At 49.5% G+C, this 21,012-nt stretch overlaps 8 protein-coding genes across 8 annotated transcripts; 4 read left to right on the top strand and 4 right to left on the bottom strand.

Moving 5' to 3' along the window:
- Positions 1 to 652: 652 nt before the first annotated feature.
- M437DRAFT_59441 (GAF domain-like protein) lies at positions 653 to 1,561 on the top strand (the record flags this gene model as incomplete). The annotated part of the gene is made up of 4 exons (XM_041023581.1): positions 653 to 766; positions 985 to 989; positions 1,053 to 1,359; positions 1,451 to 1,561. 4 exons carry the CDS (start codon positions 653 to 655, stop codon positions 1,559 to 1,561), a joined length of 537 nt encoding a protein of 178 aa, XP_040875351.1.
- Positions 1,562 to 2,518: 957 nt separating this feature from the next.
- Positions 2,519 to 4,270, top strand: M437DRAFT_59599 (3-phytase; the record flags this gene model as incomplete). The annotated part of the gene is made up of 3 exons (XM_041023604.1): positions 2,519 to 2,603; positions 2,712 to 2,906; positions 3,003 to 4,270. 3 exons carry the CDS (start codon positions 2,519 to 2,521, stop codon positions 4,268 to 4,270), a joined length of 1,548 nt encoding a protein of 515 aa, XP_040875350.1.
- A 156-nt stretch (positions 4,271 to 4,426) lies between these two features.
- On the bottom strand, positions 4,427 to 5,949 carry M437DRAFT_59573 (catalase-domain-containing protein; the record flags this gene model as incomplete). The annotated part of the gene is made up of 2 exons (XM_041023602.1): positions 4,427 to 5,332; positions 5,386 to 5,949. The coding sequence occupies 2 exons, from the start codon at positions 5,947 to 5,949 to the stop codon at positions 4,427 to 4,429; spliced, it is 1,470 nt and encodes a 489-aa protein (XP_040875349.1).
- A 958-nt stretch (positions 5,950 to 6,907) lies between these two features.
- Positions 6,908 to 8,884, bottom strand: M437DRAFT_70009 (apses-domain-containing protein; the record flags this gene model as incomplete). Its single annotated transcript, XM_041025391.1, has 1 exon — positions 6,908 to 8,884. One exon carries the CDS (start codon positions 8,882 to 8,884, stop codon positions 6,908 to 6,910), a length of 1,977 nt encoding a protein of 658 aa, XP_040875348.1.
- A 395-nt stretch (positions 8,885 to 9,279) lies between these two features.
- On the top strand, positions 9,280 to 9,811 carry M437DRAFT_59442 (uncharacterized protein; the record flags this gene model as incomplete). Its single annotated transcript, XM_041023582.1, has 3 exons — positions 9,280 to 9,337; positions 9,491 to 9,615; positions 9,707 to 9,811. The coding sequence occupies 3 exons, from the start codon at positions 9,280 to 9,282 to the stop codon at positions 9,809 to 9,811; spliced, it is 288 nt and encodes a 95-aa protein (XP_040875347.1).
- Positions 9,812 to 11,653: 1,842 nt separating this feature from the next.
- M437DRAFT_9394 (uncharacterized protein) lies at positions 11,654 to 11,944 on the bottom strand (the record flags this gene model as incomplete). Its single annotated transcript, XM_041029082.1, has 1 exon — positions 11,654 to 11,944. A coding segment is annotated over one exon (291 nt), but the record flags the coding sequence as incomplete, so codon positions are not given.
- A 642-nt stretch (positions 11,945 to 12,586) lies between these two features.
- M437DRAFT_88635 (uncharacterized protein) lies at positions 12,587 to 14,896 on the bottom strand (the record flags this gene model as incomplete). Its single annotated transcript, XM_041028881.1, has 1 exon — positions 12,587 to 14,896. One exon carries the CDS (start codon positions 14,894 to 14,896, stop codon positions 12,587 to 12,589), a length of 2,310 nt encoding a protein of 769 aa, XP_040875345.1.
- A 300-nt stretch (positions 14,897 to 15,196) lies between these two features.
- On the top strand, positions 15,197 to 20,633 carry M437DRAFT_88634 (uncharacterized protein; the record flags this gene model as incomplete). The annotated part of the gene is made up of 2 exons (XM_041028880.1): positions 15,197 to 15,267; positions 15,317 to 20,633. The coding sequence occupies 2 exons, from the start codon at positions 15,197 to 15,199 to the stop codon at positions 20,631 to 20,633; spliced, it is 5,388 nt and encodes a 1,795-aa protein (XP_040875344.1).
- Between the last annotated feature and the right edge of the window lie 379 nt (positions 20,634 to 21,012).

Raw genomic sequence — 21,012 nt, 5'->3', positions numbered from 1 at the left:
ATCTGTTGCGGTAACACCGTCCCAAAGGACTGCATCAATGGACCTGCTTGCAACTTCCTTGCACTGCTTCGCCGCGGACGTGAGCAGAGATACTAAATGTGCCCCAACAACGATGCCACGAACGTAGACCAACCACACAGGCGTGTCTTATTATTATAGATTTAGCACAATCGTCTATACACATGCAAAAATTCATTGTTGTTTTTCAGATTTGTTCGATGTTCCGTACGAACAGGGTAGTCCCTCTAGCCACGCTGACATGGCCGAAAATATGCAGTCGTCGGGTATCAGCGGCTAACTTCTTGCGACGCCCTCAAGTATCGGCATGGTCTGCTTTGCATCGTAGTCACGGACAATAGATGGAGTTTGTAGTTGCTATACCAGGTGTCTGTTGTTATTGAGTGCTTATTAGCGATGGCGTGCTTGCCTTTTTTGCATTCTTCCACCTTCCACGAAATGGTTTGTGGTCCGAGCAAATTGCGGAGTGGAGTTGGGATGCCCGACACAACCGTAATTTTTTTTCTCTTTGTTATCGCGTGACTCTTCTATATCAAGTATTTCCAATCACTGAGAGGGTTAAGGAGAGCATATACATCATCATGGTAAGAAGGCTGCAAGAATGAGAGCTGGAAATGCGATTGCTGAAGATATCATGGCAAAGGTGCATGCCGACGCGTCCAACTTTGTCTCCAATGTGAGCAAGCAAGAGGCTTACTCGCAAGTTCTTGAGCAAGCGAGGGGATTGTTCTATGAGCAGAGGAATTGGGTAAGTCTTGTTCTTCTCTTTGTTTGTTCAAGTTATCGGTAATCATTTTTGCATATTATCGTGATCCCTCGGCTACCCCCATAAGAAAGAACCCATTCATTTAATTGCTCTGGTGTGCTCGATACATATAGCAGCAGAATCATGTCTGTACACAAAAACACCTTTTTTAAAGTTTGCAATTCAAAAGTACGGTATGAAGCTAACAGCAATCTATCTAGGTCTGGTAACCACCTCCCCCTCCCACCCCTCCAATCCTTGCCCACCCACTAACAATCCCAACTCATAGCAACCTCTCTAACGCCGCCTCTCTCCTCTGGCACGCTCTCCACGCTCTCCCATCCCCCTCTTCCCACACAAACTGGGCAGGCTTCTACGTCCTCGATCCTTCATCCCCAACCAACCAACTCATCCTCGGTCCCTTCCAAGGCAAAGTAGCTTGCCAGACCATCAGGTTTGGCAGAGGTGTTTGTGGCACTGCTGCCAGCACCAAAACGACACAATTAGTCGCTGATGTAGAAGAGTTCCCTGGTCATATTGCTTGTGATGCTGAGAGCGCTTCTGAGATTGTTGTGCCGATTTTGCAAGATGGCAAGGTGAGTTTTTTCTGTTCTCGTTATTGTGAGATTTTGATGACGTTGGAGTGGTTGGAAGCTGTAGGAGAGTGTGAGCTGATGAAGTCTCTAGGTTGTCGCTATCATTGATATCGATTGTGCCGTCAAGAACGGCTTTGACGATGAAGACAAAAAGTACTTGGAAGAGCTTGCAGAACTCATTGCCGAGTCTTGCGACTTTTGAAGAGAGTTTGCATCTTCTTTGTATGGAAAGATTCGAATAGAGCCGAGGCGCTGTCGTGTCTGTGACCACTTTTGAATGGTTCGCTTGTCCTGGCCAAAGAGCCGGATGCTCACCAAATGTGCGACCAGGATATCCTTCAGCAGGCTTGCTGAAAGCATTCAATCCAAACCGCGGGACTTTCTGAGTCCTGGAGGGTACTTTTCTATTGAGGAACCATGCAACCATCCACAACTTCAAGTGGTTTGGCAAACAATGGTTGCTGGATCTCTTGACTTGAAGCCGAGCTCCAAATAATCTATTTACCCTAGATCAAAATCGCCACAAATTTTGTTTCGATACAATTTAGACCAAAAGAGCTACTCCAAATGCAAAAGAGACGCACCTCTTAGCAATTTGTTTTGGTATCGTGGTTTCCACAGTAGTCCCACAAGTTTCCCCTTCGAACAAAACCATGCCCCTCCGCTTCAGCAGCTCCTCACGTGTGGCTTTTGCATTCACACGTGCCCGCAGCCGACCCTTTGAACTCAACCCACGTTCCAAACTTTCGTTTTGACAACATCTCGAATCGAAATTGATCATCTCCTCTCGATCGGAATCCACTTGATCATGGATCTTCAAGGCGCAGCACGCCGCAGAGCGGACATCAAGTCTTGGCGCAGACGGCTCGGCTTTCGAACCAATCAAGGTGTTTGACCTTCCCTCGTGGTCTCCAGAGACTTGGCCAGCAGGAGTGGAGTTTTGCTCAGGAGAAGGAAAGGAAACCAACCAAGACACCTGTGGCAATGTTCTGTTGTATGCACAATGACTACTCTGTGGGCCGCGGAGCTCAACCGCCTCCCTAAGATTCAATGTAAGTCTGTAGGTAGATGGTATAAAGAGGCAGATGGCTGCTTTTGGTGTCTAGGGAAGTAAGTACACTTTCGCCTGTTGATCTTTCAGTTGGCTTCTTTTGGCATCATGTTGCTGCTTTCTCGTTTGGCTGCTATGGCGGCTGTTGGTGGTCTTGTTACTGCTCTTCCACCCAGTCCAGCTGGTCCTCCTAGTCCTCCTGGTCCGGCTGGTCCTCCTGCTCCTCCTAGTATGCCCAGTGGACCAAATGCACCAAGTCCACCAAGCCCGCCCAAGGCACCCATCCCACCCAATTCGTCAGTCGTCAATTCCACCATCTGTGGAGGACATACCTATATCTACCAGGAATTGGCCGGCTACGGCTTTGTCAAGAGCGATGCCAGAGACAAGTTTGGAGATACTTTGGGTGGGATTGGTTCGTCCATTGCCATTGATCAAAAGACCTGGAAAAAGATGGGTCCAAACTCCTACCAAGGCATATTGTGGGCATTGCCTGGTAAGTTCATCCCCTGCTGCCCTGAAATGAACACGATAGTTTGACTTCTTGGTAATCTCTGAATAACTTTTCGCTGATTCTGGTGGATGGAAACAGACAGAGGATGGAACACCCAAGGTACCTTGAACTACCAGAACAGAGTCCACAAATTCTTGATCAAGTTGTCTCTGCAAGAAAACGCAACTGTGGAGGAGCCATCTGGTCCTAATCTTCACTTCGATTATTTGGACACGATACTCTTTACCGATCCCAGGGGGACTCCTGTTACTGGCTTAGACGCCGATGCCACAGGTCCTTACCTCCAATTCTCTGGCTTCCCCGACGTGCCATCAGCAACATACACCGGCGATGGCTTTGGCAACAACGGCACAGGCGGCCACCGCGTGTCCGTAGACTCTGAAGGCTTGATCCTCAATCCCGATGGTTCATTCTATGTTTCCGACGAATACGGTCCTTATATTTACCATTTCTCTGCTTCTGGAAAGATGGTACAAGCTATTCGTCCTCCTGACGCTTATATCCCTTTGCGTAATGGGACGGAGAGTTTTAGTGCTGATTCCCCGCCAATTTACGACCTTGACGAGGAGGTCAATCCAGAGGATCCGACGCAGGGACGAGCGAATAATCAAGGATTGGAGGGATTGACTGCTTCTCCTGATGGAAAACACCTCTATGCACTCATGCAATCGGCACTGAACCAAGAAGGCGGGCTCAAGAAGAAAAACAGACGTTATGCTCGTTTGCTACAATACTCTATCCCTGCCTCGCCCTCTTCACCTCCCGTTTACTCGGCCGAATATGTGGTGCCTTTGCCTCTCTACAACGACAACGACAAAGTAGCCGCACAATCCGAAATCCACTTTTTAACCCCCACCCAATTCTTTATTCTGGCTAGAGACTCTAATGCCGGACATGGTCAAGCCTCTTCCACATCAATCTACCGCCACCTCGACATTTTCGACATTTCAAACGCGACAAACATTGCCAGTGCTACTTACGACGCTTTCAACGCGTCCATCGCCAGTTCAAAGGGCGTCTTAAACACAAACATACAACCGGCAACGTATTGCACTTTCCTCGACTTCAATGTGAATGCCCAACTGAATCGTTTCGGTGTTCATAACGGCGGAGCTCAAGATGCAGGGCTGTTGAATGAAAAGTGGGAGTCTATTGCTACTGTTCCTGTTACTGATGGGGTTGATGGAGAGTACTTTGTTTTCTCGCTGAGTGACAATGACTTTGTTACTCAGAATGGATTTATGGATGGTGGGAAATACAGCTATAAAGATGCTTCGGGGTATAATCTTGATAATCAGGCTTTGGTGTTTAAGGTTCAGGTGCCCAAGGGTGTGCATCCTTCATAAGCAGGAAGAGCTTGTTGGTGGTTGAAGAAAAAAGTGGTTTCTTGCACCCACATGTTTTTGATGATTCGAGATGGACGTTTTTTTTGTTTAAGAAACGTAGGGCGTATTCATTATCGTCATTAGGAATAACCTGTCATATCATTGTTCAAGACTCGCTCAAACAATAGACTTTCCCTCCTTGTGGTTCTTGATACCTTGACGGATATCCTTGCCAAGTCCCTCATCGACTCTGCCAAACATCTTAATAGCCTCTTCAATAATAGGGTCCGAAGCACCACCAAGATGAGGACACAGATTCTTGAGGAAGTTCTCGCGTCCACCTTCTTCCTTGAGCATAGTGTGCCACAAGATTCTAGGTTGTTCAAAGTCCTTGTCGGTGACATCGGATGATGCAGAGGTGACTTTACCAACCCATTGCTCGTGTGTGGCGAGTTCGTGGCTGCCGTGGGCGAGCTTGGTGTAGCTGCTGCGAACATAGTCGGGATCGGCGCCGTAGTTGCCATCCATGCGTCCGGGGCCGTCACGTTGGTAGGGCGAGTAGACTTGGCTGATAGGTCTGTTGCAGGGAAGTTGTTGGTAGTTGGGTCCAAGACGGTAGCGAGCAGCGTCAGGGTAACTGAACATGCGTGCCTGGAGCATCAGATCGGCGGAGGGACCCACTCCGGGAACCATCGTTGAAGGAGAGAAGGCAGCTTGTTCAATATCCTGGAAGTAGTTGGTGGGGTTCTTGTTGAATGTGATCTTGCCAATCTGACGCAGGGGGTATTTCTCGTGAGGCCAGGTGAAAGTGTTATCGAAGATGTTGATACCTGAAGCCTCTGCTTCCTTGGGTTTCATAATCTGGAGGTTCACGGTGTATGTAGGGTAGTCTCCACGCTCGATTGCGTCGTAAAGATCTTTGACGTGGTAGTCGGGAGCTGAACCAGCAAGATGGAGTGCCTTCTCTGCCGTGAGGTTCTCGATGCCACCCTCAGGCTTGATATGCCACTTGACGTAAACAAAGCTGCCATCCTGCTTGCCGAGCTTGTATGTGTGAACACCAAAAGCGTTGATGTGACGGAGCTATGGTATTTTGTTAGTGCCGTACAGAAGCAATTTTCAAGAACGATACACACCGAAGCAGGAATACCGCGCAGACCAAAGAGATGCATCAATGCGTGGATACCCTCCTGGTTGTTGACGTGGTAGTCCCAGTACATGTCCGGATCAGGAATGTTAGTTACAGGATGTCTCTTGTGAGAACGGTTGACACTAGGGAATTTGATGGGGTCTCTGATAAAGAAGACGGGCAGACTGTTGAAGACAAAGTCCTGGTTTCCTTCCTCGGTGAAGAGCTTCATGGACCAGCCACGAATATCACGGACAGTGTCGGCAGCACCTCTCTCACCAGCAGTAGTCGAGATACGAGCAAGAAGAGGAGTCTTCTTTCCCTTTCCACTGAGGAATTTGGCATCAGTGATGTCTGAGAGGTCGTCTGTAACTTCGAAATCTCCCCATGCTCCGGCTGCCTTTGCGTGGACTACACGTTCAGGAATGCGTTCACGAGGGAAATGGGCGAGTGTCTCAATGAGTTGAGTATCGGCCAGGATACCTAGACCACCACCGCCATATGTCGTACGGACCTGCAGGGAAGCTGAAGGATCAGAGACAGGTGCACCTTGTACCAATGTTAGTTTCATGTTGGTCCTAGTTGCATGTTATGAGACTTACCCTCCTGCAAAGTGTAGACAGGCGGGTTTTGACGTCTGCTCTCTTGGTTGAAGTCTGGAGGTGCCATTGTGAATTACAGTTCAGGTATAAAGATGATAGAGTAAAAGTCAGGTAAGAATACTCCGAGAGTATGAGCAGAGCAGTCTATTTATGAACCAGTTTTCCAGCACCTCGTCAATTACATCTGGTCAGCGATGACCATGATCAAAGATAGCAGGTACGACCGTAGACGACATCGTACCCGCAATTGTGACGTTTGGGATGTGACTGGGGAAGGACGTCCTGGTGCTGTCAAGACCAGGCTTCTCGTCTATCCTTGTCAATGCTCGACCTTATTTACTATCCGTTACGACCACTAATATCAAGCTGACCAATGTCTACTCGGCAGTTCCTTCCTGTCTTTGGTAGATCGTCTTCCGGGGTTGATTCCGCGAGACTCCGAGATGTGAAAGCGGTATAGGGTATGCGGTCACCGTGACGCGCAATCAACGTGCATCGTGTCTCGCAACAGAGAGCGACATTTCTCCGTACTTGAACTCACCGGATGTTTCCGGACAGGGTGATCGAATGAAGGGCAAACTTCAAACGTGAATCTCAAACCATAGATGCATAGATAGACTCGATCAGAGAGACGATCCAAGGTAAGTTGTGGTTGAGGTTGGTCAGCAAACATAGGAAGCGCGGAGAAGCCTCGGTCTTGAAAATGCCTCGACGAAAAGTCACGGGAATACATCAACGATCGCTTTTCGTATACTCAGTACGAAATCTTATGAAGTCCATCGATGATGGATGGTAATGACAGGAATGCATATCGAAGATGAAGAAAACCTCACCATATGCACAAAGGCGTTCTTGCATCTTCGATTGAATGTTCTTCCTCCTCTTCCAATCGTACAGTCCTGAACCAAACTCCAGATATCGACACCACTATGCACCGACCCCTACTACTCCTCCTTCCATTCCTTGCCACTCCTCAAGCTCACCTACAATATCAGGCAGCATACCATCAACATCTTCATCTCTAACCCCCAACGCACCCACAATCAACCTCCGATATTCTTTTTGCCTATCTCCCATGCCAGCCTCTGCTTGGCTTGCCACAACTTCCCTCACCAATGCCATTCTCTCTTCTTTTAACCTTTTGATCGATAACAGCAGAGACAACTTTTCCATGCCTTCGTCTTGGTAGTCGTTCATGTCCATGTCGTTGTTTGAATTCATCTGTGATGAGACTTGTCGAAGTAGGTGCTGCAGATCTGAGGCTTGTTCATCCTCAATCAAGCTCTCGCATTGTGAGACCAAATTGCTGAGCTGCCTTTGTAGACGAGCGTCATACTCATCTTCTTGATCACTCATTGCAAGGGTCATTGATTGCTTTTTGAGGGACTCAATCTCGGCGGTGCGGACTTGAACAACTCGCTCGGCTTCTGCGACATCTGTTTCACGCTCATTGATTTCAGCATCAAATGCTGCAGCCAGCTTTTCTGATTTGCTGAGCAGTAGAGGGAAGATTTGATTAGTCAGAGCAGACCCTGCTTCAGAGGTGTGATGTGGCTTCGAGGAAATGGATGTGTTGCCAGGCGCAGAAGCGAGAAGTGGATTGTTGGATGAGGGCGTTTCGAGAGTTGGGTCGAGATTTATGGCTGTGTTGTGAGAGGTTGAGTCCATTTGGAAGGGTGACGAAGACATGGCACGATGGCGGCCATCTCTTCGGCGGCGGTTGAGAGAAATAATAAGATCATCTGCTGTTTCTCCAAGGTCGTTGGGGATGGTAACGGAAGCATGTCGACCAATAAGACTTCGTACACACTTCCTTGCGCCATTCCTAGCAGCAATGTGAATAGCAGTATCTCCGTTGCGATCTTTGATGTTGAGTACATGCTCAATGTCTGTAGGAGAATAAGTCTCTGCCATCTTTGAAAGAATGCAGTCAAGATAGTAGCGAGCGCAAGCATATTTTGATTTTGACGAGGTTGTTCCTGCGATGTGATGGAAGACGGTGCTGCCGAACCATTCTACCATAGGCACAGTAGTGACGAGCCAGCCAGCCAGACGGTCCATAGTGCTCTTGTCGTAGTTGTTTGTGAAGATGACAGCACGCATCAACGGAGTCTCGCCATTGTTACTGACGGCGTTGATGTTCGCACCACGGCCAATAAGATCCTTGACAACAGCCAAATCTCCCATAGCAGCAGCCCAATGCATAGCAGTATGTCCTTTTTCATCAATTGGTCGGTCGAGATCTATGTCGCTAGGTGGAATAGGAGGAGGTTGGAAAGGATCGTTGGGGTTCTCAAGCACCATGAAGTAATCGAGTAGTTCGTCAGCCCACAATTGGTGATGTTGGTCAGCTAGCGACATTTCATCATCTGGATGTTTACGTTTGCGAGAGTCTTGGGGATAGCTGTAGTCGTCTATGTATGATTCTGAAGCAACCGTGACGTTATCAGGTGTTTCTGAATGATGGTACATCTCAACATCCTCGGAGATGTGAGACAGTGCAGGTACCCTGTTGACAGGCTTTCTGTTGGCGCGCGGCTTGGAAGCAGCAGTTGTGTGTTTGGGAGCAGGCGGGGGGCTCCTGTCACCAGGAACGAAATCGAAGATTGGTCTTAGCTTGTCGAGGACTCTGTTTCGTTCAGCCAGCAGGCGGCCCTCGGGCAAGGGAATCCATGTGCCTTGGTATTTTCCATAGCCACCCTGGACCTTTTCGTGTGTTCCCTTCTGGACTTCGCGCTCGAGGATTCGGGTACGGGTTGGCTTGTCGAAATCAGCGACTTTGAGAATGTGAGTCGCATTGATCCAGTTGTCGGAGCGACGTCGCATAACATGGTTGCCGTCGATGTTGAACTCATAGACGGGCACATTGCTGTATGTAGCCGAGTAAATGCGAGTGTCGGTCATGGTCGATCATGTAGTGAAGACGGGGAGAGGGGGTGGAGGAGCGAAAGGAACAGGTAGGTTGCGACGCTTGGTCGAGCCGTGGTCGCAATGGCGAGCTGGAGCCAGATTGATTGCTGAGTTGAATGATTGCTACCCTGTATGCATTGTTTAGCATATACGAGCCTTGTCAGTGTCTGGAGTGCCGGGTAGCGACGCACCGATGCACTCTCTGATGCGACACACGAGGAAGACACGGTCGACTTGAGGTAGACGTGAGGACGCGTTGGACTGGCCTTGGCGCTTCCGCACTGTGAACTCGCACCGGCCTTGGCACGACAGAGTTGCCGGCCAATGCGACCGCAATCCAATGTCATAGCAGGAGCTGTCGTGATCCCAGTCAAGACACATACACAACCATGGCCATTACCGAGACAATCAAGCATGCCGTCGGCCTCGAAGCTGGTCCTTCGACCAGTACGTCCTCCCTCAGTCGCTACTCCCAATGCCTCCAAGACCGACCCAATCCCGCTCGCGCGCCAATACCCACCATCTTGCAACCCGCTCCATACACTCGCTCGTCAATTGGATTGCTTGGTACATAATGCTAACCAGAGGATGCAACAACAGCTGCTTCCCGCGAGGAAATGTCCGACGCAAGACTCCCCATCGCTTACAGAGACACCTGCGCCCACCTCTTGATCCCGCTGAACCGCTGCCGACACAACGAGTACTACCTTCCCTGGAAGTGCGAGGTACGATTACCCTCTCTTCTACCTCCTCTCCAATCGACTTTTCATCAACCCACCTGTCCTTACGACCAATGATCCTGACACCGTGAAACAGAACGAGAGACACTCGTACGAAAAGTGCCAATACGAAGAGTTCAAGAAGCGCGTCGCAAAGATGGACGAGTTGAGAGCTGCAAAGGGCGGCGAGAGAAGCAACTAAAAAAACCAACCTCTCCGACCTCTTTTCTATACATATTTTACGCCTGTTCTTCCACCCTACGTTCCATACCAAAGACAGCGAAATACTACATTGGGCGCCTTTGCTTGTTTTTCTCTTCTCTCGAAGTCTCACAAACCACACGGCTACCATAGGATGATTCATGATCGTCCACACGTTTGATGCAAAACATACTCATCCAATCTTTGAGCAAAATCAGGCAGTCTTGCTTCGCATTATCAATTCTTCACGGCTTGTCAATCAGCAACGTTGTTTTCTGATGCAGAATAAGCAAATTGACTGCAAAAGATTTGATGACTGATAAGAAAGTGCTCATAAGATAAAAAGCAGCCCTCTGCTCGATGTACCAACGCTCGTTAGTTCCACGAAGCTGTCAAAGATCCCGCGCTGCTCTGCGTCTCTGCCCCTAATTCCATAACTTGCAAGAAAAGAAAACCGCATCAAAAGAATGCAAGGAAACAAGATTAAGCCCTTTGCTCCGTCGGTTGTCTGAGCTCGAAAAGCCCCAGCCGATGCAAGAAACCGAGACCATGTGTCGTAAAGTCGTTAAAGTCGTAAGTTGTAAGTCGAAGGTGTCGTGGTGTCCTCGAATCAAGTCAGAGTAGTAGGAGCATCGACCATGGTGAAGTCCTCCTCGCCAACTCCTACTCCAGCTCCATTGCCAGCAGTGTCTCCAGAGTCAATACCCTGCATCTCGACATCCTTGCCGCCAGCAGTGACAGCAACATATCCATCCTCCATTTCCTCATCTCCATCTCCATCTTCACCTTCTTCCTCTTCCTCTCCACTCTCCTCTTCTTCCTCATCATCAGACTCAATAACCACAATCTCCGGCTTCTGATTCTGTCTCTTCAACGCCATGCGTCTCAATCTCTTGATTTCTTCCTTTTTGGCTTCCTTCGCAGCAAGAGTTTCTGCACTTCTGTCTGCTTGCTTGCCGAAGAGATCATAAACGTTCTTGGTGGTTTGGCGATCGTAGTGGGAGCCATCGGGCATCGTGCCACGAGGTTGACCTTCGGCAGGAAGACGGTAGCGGTATTTTTGAGCCGAGAAAGCGCGTTCGAGTCTCTGTTTGACCATCTCGGGAGTCTCTTCTGCGGTTTCTGCCTTGGTCTTCTTGGTTACCTTCGACAGCTTTCCAGGAGGAGAGTTTTTTGCAGCGGGAATGACGGTGATGGCAGGGCGAGGCAGAGGTGCCAAACTAGGCCCATCGCTGAATTTCTTGACACGGTTGTCCCAGGATACTCCAGTGAGGAGTTTGAAGTTGTCGCGCAGGCATTTGAAGGCAGTAGGGAAGTTGACGTTGTGGACGGTTGTAAGGTCGTACTCCTCGGGTGAAGTCTTTTCTGGGATCTTGACGACGACAGAGTAGTAGCAAGGTGGTCCGGCGTTGGTTTCGTAGAGCTGAACAGGTCAGTGAGATAAATCTTCCAGGGCAGAGGAACAGAGGAAGGGAAATGGACTCACGATAATAGAAGCCTTCTCCAATCTCCAAAGCTCGACCGAAGCCTTAGTAACCACAACATCATAGACAAACCCCGTCTGATCCATATAGATATGATGGTTCTCACTCATCAAATCCTGCTTTGCCTGTTTAGCTCCCTTAGCAAACTGCTGCGCCATAGATTTGGTCTGTTCAGCAGAAGAGTCTTCCTCGCTAGACTCTTCATATTCACTGCTGTCTTCAACACGAGCAACAGCATTGGTGTGTGACATGAACGCAGCAGCATAATCAACCTTTTCTGCTTCCTTCTTCTTGCGTTCTTTTTCCTTTTCAGCACGCTTTGCCTCGCGTTCAGCGACTTTGGCCTCTTTGGCTTCTTGCTTTTGTTGCTCGGCATCGATGGTAAGCCACAAGTATTTGGTCTCTGTGACGCGGGTGGAGAGACGCAGTCTATCGTCAAACCATTCGTAGTTGACGATCTTGATGGTGGCGTCTTCGAGTGCGGTCGTCACTTCGGGGACGCGGGCGCGCCAGTTGGCTTCGCTGACGATCAGGTGGGTGGTGTCAGGGGTCAGTTTGCGGGTGTGGGTGCCGCCGTTGGCTTCGGTCCACTTTTGAAGGGTGGTTGCGGGTTCGTCGAAGGTTCCGGAGAAGCAGATGACGGCGTTCTTGAACTTTGGAGCCATGGTTGTCGTTGTGTAGTTGATTGGCGTGAGATCGTGAGATGCTAGTGGAGTAGTGCCGACTGATTGACGTGAGAGACTGCACGGTGCTGTTGGAAGATAGTTGACTGATGGGTCTGAGAAGTAGTCAAGATCTCTCAGGGATCTCTGGAGATCTGAAGCAAGCTGCGCCAGGCAAGTGTTCGTGATCTTGAAAGATAGTATGAGAATGCAGAGGTATATCGTATGAGATGGTGGAATTAGAGAGATCAGAAGGTGGAATCAGGGAGAGAGATGAGAGATGGAAGGATAGAAGTAGTGGAAGTTGGTTGATGTGTGGTGAACGGAAGGTAAGACGGAAGGAGATAGAAGAGAAATGAAGAATAGCTGCAGCTCGATAGAGCATCTAAATAGTGATGCTGAGTGATTCCGAACCAGTAAGTGAAATCACGATCGAGAGAGACTTACATCCGATGTCAAGAACAATAGACAAGGCAATTCTCCTTGATCGGCAGCCTACGAGCGCGAAGTGATCGTAAGTAGTTATTGTTGGCGATGGATGTACTAAAGCCAGGGAAAATCAAGGAAGTGATGCTGTGAAGGAGTCTGAAAGTGAAAAGCTTTATTCTTTTATTTTTGTTCGTTATATGATCAAGGTCCAGCCTTGACAGCAGTAACAAAATCACGAATCTTCGAAAGACTCTGCTCACCATTCTCTTCAACGCCACTACTGACATCAAGGATAGCGATTTGATTCATGTTAGAGGCAAGCCCGCTGAAGACTTGCTTAACGTTGCTGGGGCTGAGGCCGCCAGCAAGCATGATCCGCAGACCACTGTCCTTCTGTAAAAGTTCTTGTACCTGTGTCAAGTCCACTTGCTCGCCAGAACCGCCAGCGCCAGAATCGACCAGTGGCAATGCATGGTAGCCACGAGTAGCAAGACCAGCATCACCAGGGTGGAAAGCGCGAATGACAGGAACAGGAATAAGTGATGCCCACTCAATAGGTTCAGATCCATGTAGTTGTACAATGTCAAGACCGAGAAGCTTCTGTTGTTCTAGAACATATGACAAAGGCTGATTCTGGAAGACACCAACAAGCAACGCGTGTCGTGGGTGGACCAACTTGTGTGATGTGGTGTGGTCGAAATAGTTTGTTGCTGACACGGGCAATGAATCCTCGCTTGAGACGGCATCCGATCCAGCGCGGGGTGTCTCGTGAATGACCTTTGAGATTTGTAAAGCGGTCTCGGTAGACACGCATCGCTTGCGACCCTTCACCAAGATAATGCCAATGAAGTCTGCGCCAGCCTCAACTGCAGCCTTGGCTGCTTCAGGAGAACGAGTGCCGCAAATCTTGACCATGGGTGTCTTCTTAGACTCCTTGTGAGCGGACTTGACACTGCCACCGAGCAGTTCACCGATGAATTGAGCAGTGTCTTTTGCGCGCATCAAAGCCTCACCAACAAGAACAGCACCAACACCGTTCTTCTGGTAAGGAACGACGTCTTGTGGTCCAGCAATTCCGCTGAGAGCACAGACAACAGTCTCTTTGGGAACGAGCGACATGAGACGGCTCGTGGTCTCCAGGTCGACCTCGAAGTTTGTGAGATTACGGTTGTTGACACCAATGACCTTTGAACCCATGTCGACAGCGATCTTCATTTCTTCCTCGTTGTTGACCTCGACCAAAGGCTCCATGCCAAGAGACTGTGAGTACTTGTACAATCTGTGAAGAGTCTCGGTCTCGAGCATCTTGACGATGAGCAGAACAGTATCGGCACCAGCCAATCTGGCTTCCAAGATCTGGTACTCGTCGAAGACAAACTCCTTGCGCAAAACAGCAGGACGGTTGGGCATGCCATTCAGAGCTTGGCGAACGGCCTTGAGGTCGTCGATGCTACCCTTGAACCAGTCAGGCTCAGTCAAGACGGAAATGGTACTGGCACCGGCGAGAGCGTAGATGCGAGCTTGAGCAGGAGCGCAAGTGGAGATTGAGATTATGCCTTTGGAGGGAGAAGCACGCTTAATTTCAGCCATCAAGGACAGCTGGTAAGGAGATTGCTTGAGGCGGTCGGGGAAAGAAATGAGAGGTGGTGAAAGGTCGAGGTCATAGGCGGCCTGGAGGTCGATAGGTCTCTGCGAGGGGATTTCTTTTTGAGCAGCGATCAACTCCTTGCGACGGGCGAAAATCTTCTCGAGAATGTTTGTCTGCTTGTCCTTGACCTGTCCATTGGTCTTTGCTGGTTGAGCGTTCGACTTTGTCTCTTTCTGTAGACGCTCGTTCTCGGCCCAGGTACCGCCCTGCATGTACAGGAAGTTCTTGATCTGCAGTCTTCCCTCCTCGGTCAAAATACTCTCGGGGTGGTATTGCACACCCTCAATAACGTATTCCTTGTGGCGCACGCCCATGATGACACCCTTTCCTCCGTCAGGACCAACAGCAATCCAAGAAGAAACCTCGAGACATTCGGGAAGAGTGGGGTGGGTTCCAGCAAGCGAGTGGTAGCGAGTAACGGGAATGTCCTGTGGGAGGTTGGCGTAGACGCCCTTGCCGTCGTGTCGCAAAGGCGAAGTCTTGCCGTGGAGGATCTCGCCAGTCTTCTCAACAGTACCACCAAAGACCGAGTAGATGCATTGTTCGCCCATGCAAACACCGAAGATGGGAATCTTTCCAGCAAAGTGTCGGATGGCATCCTTGCTAACGCCAGAGTCTGTCTCAGGGTGACCAGGACCGGGACTGATGACCAACTGAGTGGGGTTCTTGGCGATCAATTGATCGATTGTGATTTCATCGTTGCGGTAGACGGTGACGGTTGCGCCCTCGAGACACAGATATTGGTAGACATTCCAGGTGAACGAATCGTAATTGTCGATGAGAACAAGATTCGAGGCGGTGGGAATTGGAGCAGCGGGCTCGGCGTTGAAGGGCGAGTGGTCGACCAGGCCCAAGTTAGACATGTTGGAAGTCTGTCTCTTCTTGTCGGTGGAGGGATGGCGACGGTATGCTAAAGAAAATCGTCAATAAGATCTGGAAGGCATGGATGAGTCAGCTGGCGGCGGTGCTTCCCCAGATTTGGAGCTCCTTCCTTGTTCCTCTCAAAGTCGCGTTTCGTTGTCTTGGCGTGTCTTTGGTCTTTGCAGCTACCATTTCCAGGCCATCAGATACACCCTCTACCGCTCTTTCCTGCTGTCGCGCAATTTGCCATTCCGAGGTTTCTGGACCGGCGCGCATGCTCATACACTAAAGCTATCTGCACAATGGTGCCCTCTCCACCGGCCGTCTACTTTCCAGCTCTGGATAAATGTTTGGCCCGCGAGCTTCCTCTTCTGTATGCGCCTATTGCTCTGTCCAGCTCCAACTTGTACTAATCCTCCTAGATCATGGGAGTCTGCTTATAAAGCTGTCATCGCTCTTGACTCCGTCACTTCTTCTCTCACACTAGACGCCTTCTTCCAAGATCCTACTGTTCTCTCCATTCTGGGTGCTCCCCTCACGCCCTTTCAACCTCCTACCTCCCAGTCAAAGTCTGATTTCGAGACACGCACTTCCGCTATCAACGCTCTTCCTTCAGAATCTGGCCAGTATGACATCAATCAGATCAAGGAGGATGCTTTGTGGTTATCGAAAGAAGCTGCTATTCAAGAGACGGATGCTTTGAGAATTGTTCTGGTCGAATGGCAGCAACGTTCTGCTTCGCGCATGCTGGCTGAGTGGTCTCAGGATGAACGACTTGGAATTCAGAACGCTGCTGCGAATGCCCATTTCCGCCAGTCCATCAATCCAACCCCCGAACCAGATCAAAAGTCGGTATTCGATACTCAGCAACAGAGACGTCCCAGGCTGTTGAACACGCTCTACGCCGAGAAGTCAAGTATCTTGGCTTTGTCTGCACTATTGGTCGGTCTCGCATTGCCTCAAGATCTGCAGTCGACGGCTGTCAACACAAGAGTTTCGCTTCTGGAAGCTGGTCTTGCTGTCTTGCGGACCCAGACAACGACATCCAGCCCATCCTTTTTCTGCAAATGTGTGAACGCTCTGGATGCAAAATTGCAATCACTCAACCCAGAATCTTGGTCAGGTCTGCTTTCCGAAGACGACGACCTCGCCAACTCTTACATAAAATCTGTCTTTACCCAGCTTGTCCTGATTCTGCGTCTGGCATACATCCACATCTTCACCCAGAAAGATATTCCTGATTCCGAGCCGGTCGTTCTTTGGTTTTCTCTAATGGATGCGACATACTTCTTCTCTGCGCTTCCCGAAACCCCCGAGACTTCAGACCTGATCATTGTTATTCGATGCCTAACTTCGCTTATATCCCTGGAAGTACTCAAGGTCAGAATTACCGTGGACTCGATCAGCGAACAACCAGATACTGCAAATTACCCTCAACTGCCTGGAAAACCCTACATTGATGACGAGGCCTGCGTTCAATTGGTCACTTCCACTCTCCTTGGTGCTGCACAAGCTCAGCTCGGTATAAGACATGCTGGGCCTGCCATCCTTGCATGGAGCATTATCGCACAGAGCCTTCGTGGAGCAGTCCTAGCAAGTCGTGCTGAGGCACAGTCTCAAATCGAGGATGGTTCTAGCAACGCGACAAAGACCAAGACAGAAACTTCACTAGACGCTATTCTCAACGCACATCCCGTAGAGGGAGAAGACGTTATTGGCTTCATGGCCAATGCTGCAGCCGCCGATTTACAAACATTCGACATGGTGACTTCTCTGTCTGAGTGTCTGCTGCTTGCGTACGGCGCTGAACTTGATCTTCACGTTGCTGCTTGTGGTAAAATGTCACTCTTCAGCTTAGTCTCAGCAGGCTACCATCTTTTCCAGTACGGACCCGATATGGTCCAGGCAGTGCTTTCAATCCTTTCATACGATACAGTACCTCCAAATCTCTCACGGACACGAGCTCGGAATCCGGTGCAGCCAGTCAAAGCTTTTTTGACCGACGGCAGTGGCATGGGCGGCAAGTTTTTCGATCAAGTCAAGCAACGCTATGCTTACGAAGTTCGACCTTTCCTTAACTGTCTGCTCTCGATCAGTCAAAGCCGGGCTTCGAAAGATGGACAAGACTCGGAAATTCTCGCAATCCTGGAAAACATGTCTACCCTCACTCAGATCCTCCCCAAAACTTTTGAGAGAAGCTACGAGAACTACCGAGAGGACGAACTTCAGAATCACATTCAGCTTCTTGATGAGATTCCGCTCTTCGTCCCGAGAGACGGCAGGACTCATCACATGCGTCTCACGTCAGGCAGAGATGCTGGTCAAGCTAAGACTGACCTGACGATTCCTCCAGGAACTGTTGGTATCCTCGCAAACCAAAACAGTCCCTATGTGGTCTGCTGGCACCACCAACACTCCGCACTTGAGTATTTCGGCAAGCTCCTCGCAACCAGACTGTCCAATGCAACTTACATCGAATTGGCGTCTGGAGCTGTTGAAAAGGAGGCAGCCGCTGAGATTATTGCGCTCGTCGACTCGCTCGTCTATGCTGCTGTAAAGGCGGATGACATCAATGCTGCAAAGCACGTTCTAGGTCGCTTGAGCTATGGTCTCGACAGAAACGATGATATCGTCAGAGTCATCTTCCAGATGTTCGAGGAAGAGTTGCATGCTCAAGTCGAACAACCAGGATCGGAGGGCTCTTTGTATCTGTTAGTGCACATCGTTCGATTCATGCAATCGTTGGTGTCCATTTACCCGGAAAGAATCTGGTCTCTTTTGACACGCAGTCGACTGCTATCTGTTGACGACAACGTCGGCGGTCTCGCTGCCATCATTAGCGCTACGGAGCTTCCGATCGGACAGTACGATCTGCTTCGTGCTTGTGTTGGTCTCTTCGAAGGGTTGATACAAGATGTCGCTACCCGGGCTGTGTCGCGCAAGTCTAACACAAAGGCTGTTACTCGCTTTGACGACCCAGCCGATGCAACTGGAACCACACCGGAGAAGTTGACGAGTGCAGTGCTTGCAGCATTCCAACGTATTCTTCTCGATGTGCTGCAAAGTTCGCCGAGCTGGCGTTTCGTCTTCGCTTCAGAAAGATGTGAGATCAGCACGCGTATACTTAATGCAGCTACCGAGATACTCAACTTTGCCTACAGCGTGGACGACAACAAAGCTGTTACTGCAAAGTTGACTGGTGTATTTGCACAAGCTTCGGAAGATCTTCTCAAGGTGTACCTGGCAGAAAGCCCTCATTCTCTGACTTTCCACCCCCTCCTGAACATTCTCACGTCGGGTCTCGCTTCGATCAACCCCGGACCGCTTGAGAACGAAGGACCAATCAGACTCCAAACTAGTGCTGCTTTGTCTTTCTGTTCAACGATCCTCGACGTTGGCATGCTCACCGATCGTAAAGCTGGTTACCTCACCAAGAACCTCCTTCAGTCCATGCCTCTTCTTGCGCGCCTCTTTGCTGCCCAACACTCTTACAAAGCACCAGTCGCTACCCTGTTCACAAGCATTGTTCGCACGTTGAACCAATCTGAGTCAGAACCGGCTTCTCTTCTTGGTCACCTGAGTCCGGAGGCCGCAAAGAGCTTCCTGACCGTACTCGCAGAGCTTGATCAACCTTTGCAAGACATCAATGTGGAAACTACAATCTGGGAGATGTTCTCGGCTGTTGTCAGCAACAAACAGCAGTGGCTTTCTATCCGCTTGCTTACTGGCACTACACCTCGTGATAGACTGAAGGCTACCGAGAAGAGCGAGGTTACTGGCAGCAAAGCATTACTGAAGTATGCTTTAGATCAGCTGGCTGACATCAAAAACATCTCTCCTAGACGGGCAATGGCTATCTTGAAGTTCGTCGCTTCTGCACAAAAACAGTGGGCTTGGGCAACACACGGTATTGGCAAACATGCCGACTTCCTGAAGAGCGCAGCAGATTGGCTGGCGGAGATCGAACCAAATGGCAAACAGTCCGACCTGGAGAGTACCATCCGATACGCCAACGAGATTCAGATGGCTTCTTACGCTTCAAACATTCTTGCACGTTACCTCCACAATGCTCGCCAGCTTGGTGACACTACAACCGCAAAGAATGTAGCCACTAAACTGCAATACCTTACTGAACATGGAGTTGCAGTCAATGCTTACAACCACTCACTACACAAGAATCTATCGAAGAACTTCGTCATCAAGTTCCCGCAGTGCAAGCTCGAAAACTTCAAGCGCACCTCTCTCCAACAAGCAGATTTCGGTCGTGATTATTATTACGATCGCAAGATTGCTAGTCAAATGCTGGACTTTGAGTCATCCTGGAGTGGTCGCAACAATCAAGGATTTGTCGAGGAAGTCGCAAGGGCCAACGTCAACTTATCGCTGGTCGAAGCTCAGGTCAATCTCCTGAAGAGCTGGAAAGCGCTAGCCATCATGCTTGGCACATTCGCTGAGGATATCCCATCGTTACAGAAAGACCTTGCAACCGTCGTTCAAAAGTCTCTTGCTGCGAACATGGAAGCTTCGATTCCGGCCGTATTATTCGATAACATCGCACAAACTCGCGCTGATCTAGCATTCGTCTTGTTGCAAAAGCTGACCTCGATCAAGTCTAAAGAGCCCATTGTTCGTGACTTGCTCTCTACGGCATGGGACATCGTTCGCACTTCGAACCAGGACTTTGAGGTTGCTTCTACTCCTCGCGATGTTGAGTACTACCGCACGCTCCTGCGTACTCTCTTCCTCGCACTCCAGCCCCAGGTCTACAATCCTGTACAGAAAGAGAAGCGATCGGCTCCAGTTGTTCCTGTCATACCTCTTGAGATCCTGAACGCTGTACACAAGAACTTCAGGGCACTGTGCAGTAATGTCCATGCCAACCCTGAATCGGTTCAGCCAGCAGACTTTGTGCTGTTGACAGCTTTGCTTCAGAGTATCCTCCGCATCCCTGGCATTGCTTCTGCGCACTCGACTATTGCCACTAACTGTGCGGACGCTGGCACTCTTCGCTACGCCACAAGCTTGTACTCTTGGTCTGATCGCCTCGTCACACCTGATTCGGTTGACCCTGTTTATGGTGAACTCGCTATTCTGTTCTTGCTTGAGCTTTCGTCCATCACATTCATTGCAGAACAGATGGCGGTCGAAGGTGTGCTATCGCGCCTGTCATCCGCCAACCTGTCTCATTACCTTCGCAACATGAATGGCAAGGGTCCCTTTGACGAACCTGTTCGCGTTTTCGCCATCTGGTCAAAGGGCATACTTCCTCTGTGTCTCAACCTTCTTGAGGCAGTTGGTCCGCCAATTGCCGCTGAGATTGGTGCTTTCCTCAACAGTTTCCCTGCTCAACTTCGCCGTGCTGAAACTGATCTTGAGAACAAGCAACCTTCTCTCAGACACCCATACGCTGGCTGCATTACTCTTGGACTTGCGAGCGAGACTCACTCTCTTTCCCTCATCTCTCTCATCCTTGAACGACTACGAACAGTAGGCGCAAGCTCAGGTGCTTCAGCTGCTGAGATCCCTAGCTTGGAAGTTGACCGTTCCAATGCAAAGGAACAGGTCGAGGCTATCGTGCGCACGAGACGCAACCTGCGTGAGCGCATCATGCCTGTCGGTGAAAGAGAGACGGAATGGGCTCGACAGAAGCCTGCTGTCGTCGCCAAGGATATTGAGAACAAGCTTGAGGAGAGAGTCGTCGATGAATTCGAAGCTGCTCTTGTTTGCTTGACTGGTTAGATGAAGCTTGAAAAAGAAGCACAAAGGAGACAATAGGAAAGGAATATAGTTTTGCGAATTGGTCATAAGGGAGTGAATGGCATTCAAAGCGTGGCGTTAGGTTTTTCTCTCGAGGGGGATGGTGATTACTGTAGAGAAATGGAACTATTCGTGATTATCAGCAATTCTTGTTGTTTGGCATGAGAGACTTTGTATCTTGCGGACAGATTCCAAGCTGTGCGAGTGAAACATCAGGTTCATGTCAACAAGATCTCATCACAGTACTACAATACAAAGGGAAAGAGATGGAAGAAGAATGTTTTTTTTTATCATCATCCAACCAGGGACGACTTTATTCTTAATTTTGCTTTAACTGTTTTTTTTTTTTTTTTTTTTTTTT

Source organism: Aureobasidium melanogenum (assembly GCF_000721775.1).
Source record: "Aureobasidium melanogenum CBS 110374 unplaced genomic scaffold scaffold_33, whole genome shotgun sequence".
NCBI classification, from domain to species: domain Eukaryota; kingdom Fungi; phylum Ascomycota; class Dothideomycetes; order Dothideales; family Saccotheciaceae; genus Aureobasidium; species Aureobasidium melanogenum.
The sequence above is the reverse complement of the archived record's forward strand: the minus strand, read 5'-3'. Positions and strand labels throughout refer to the sequence as shown.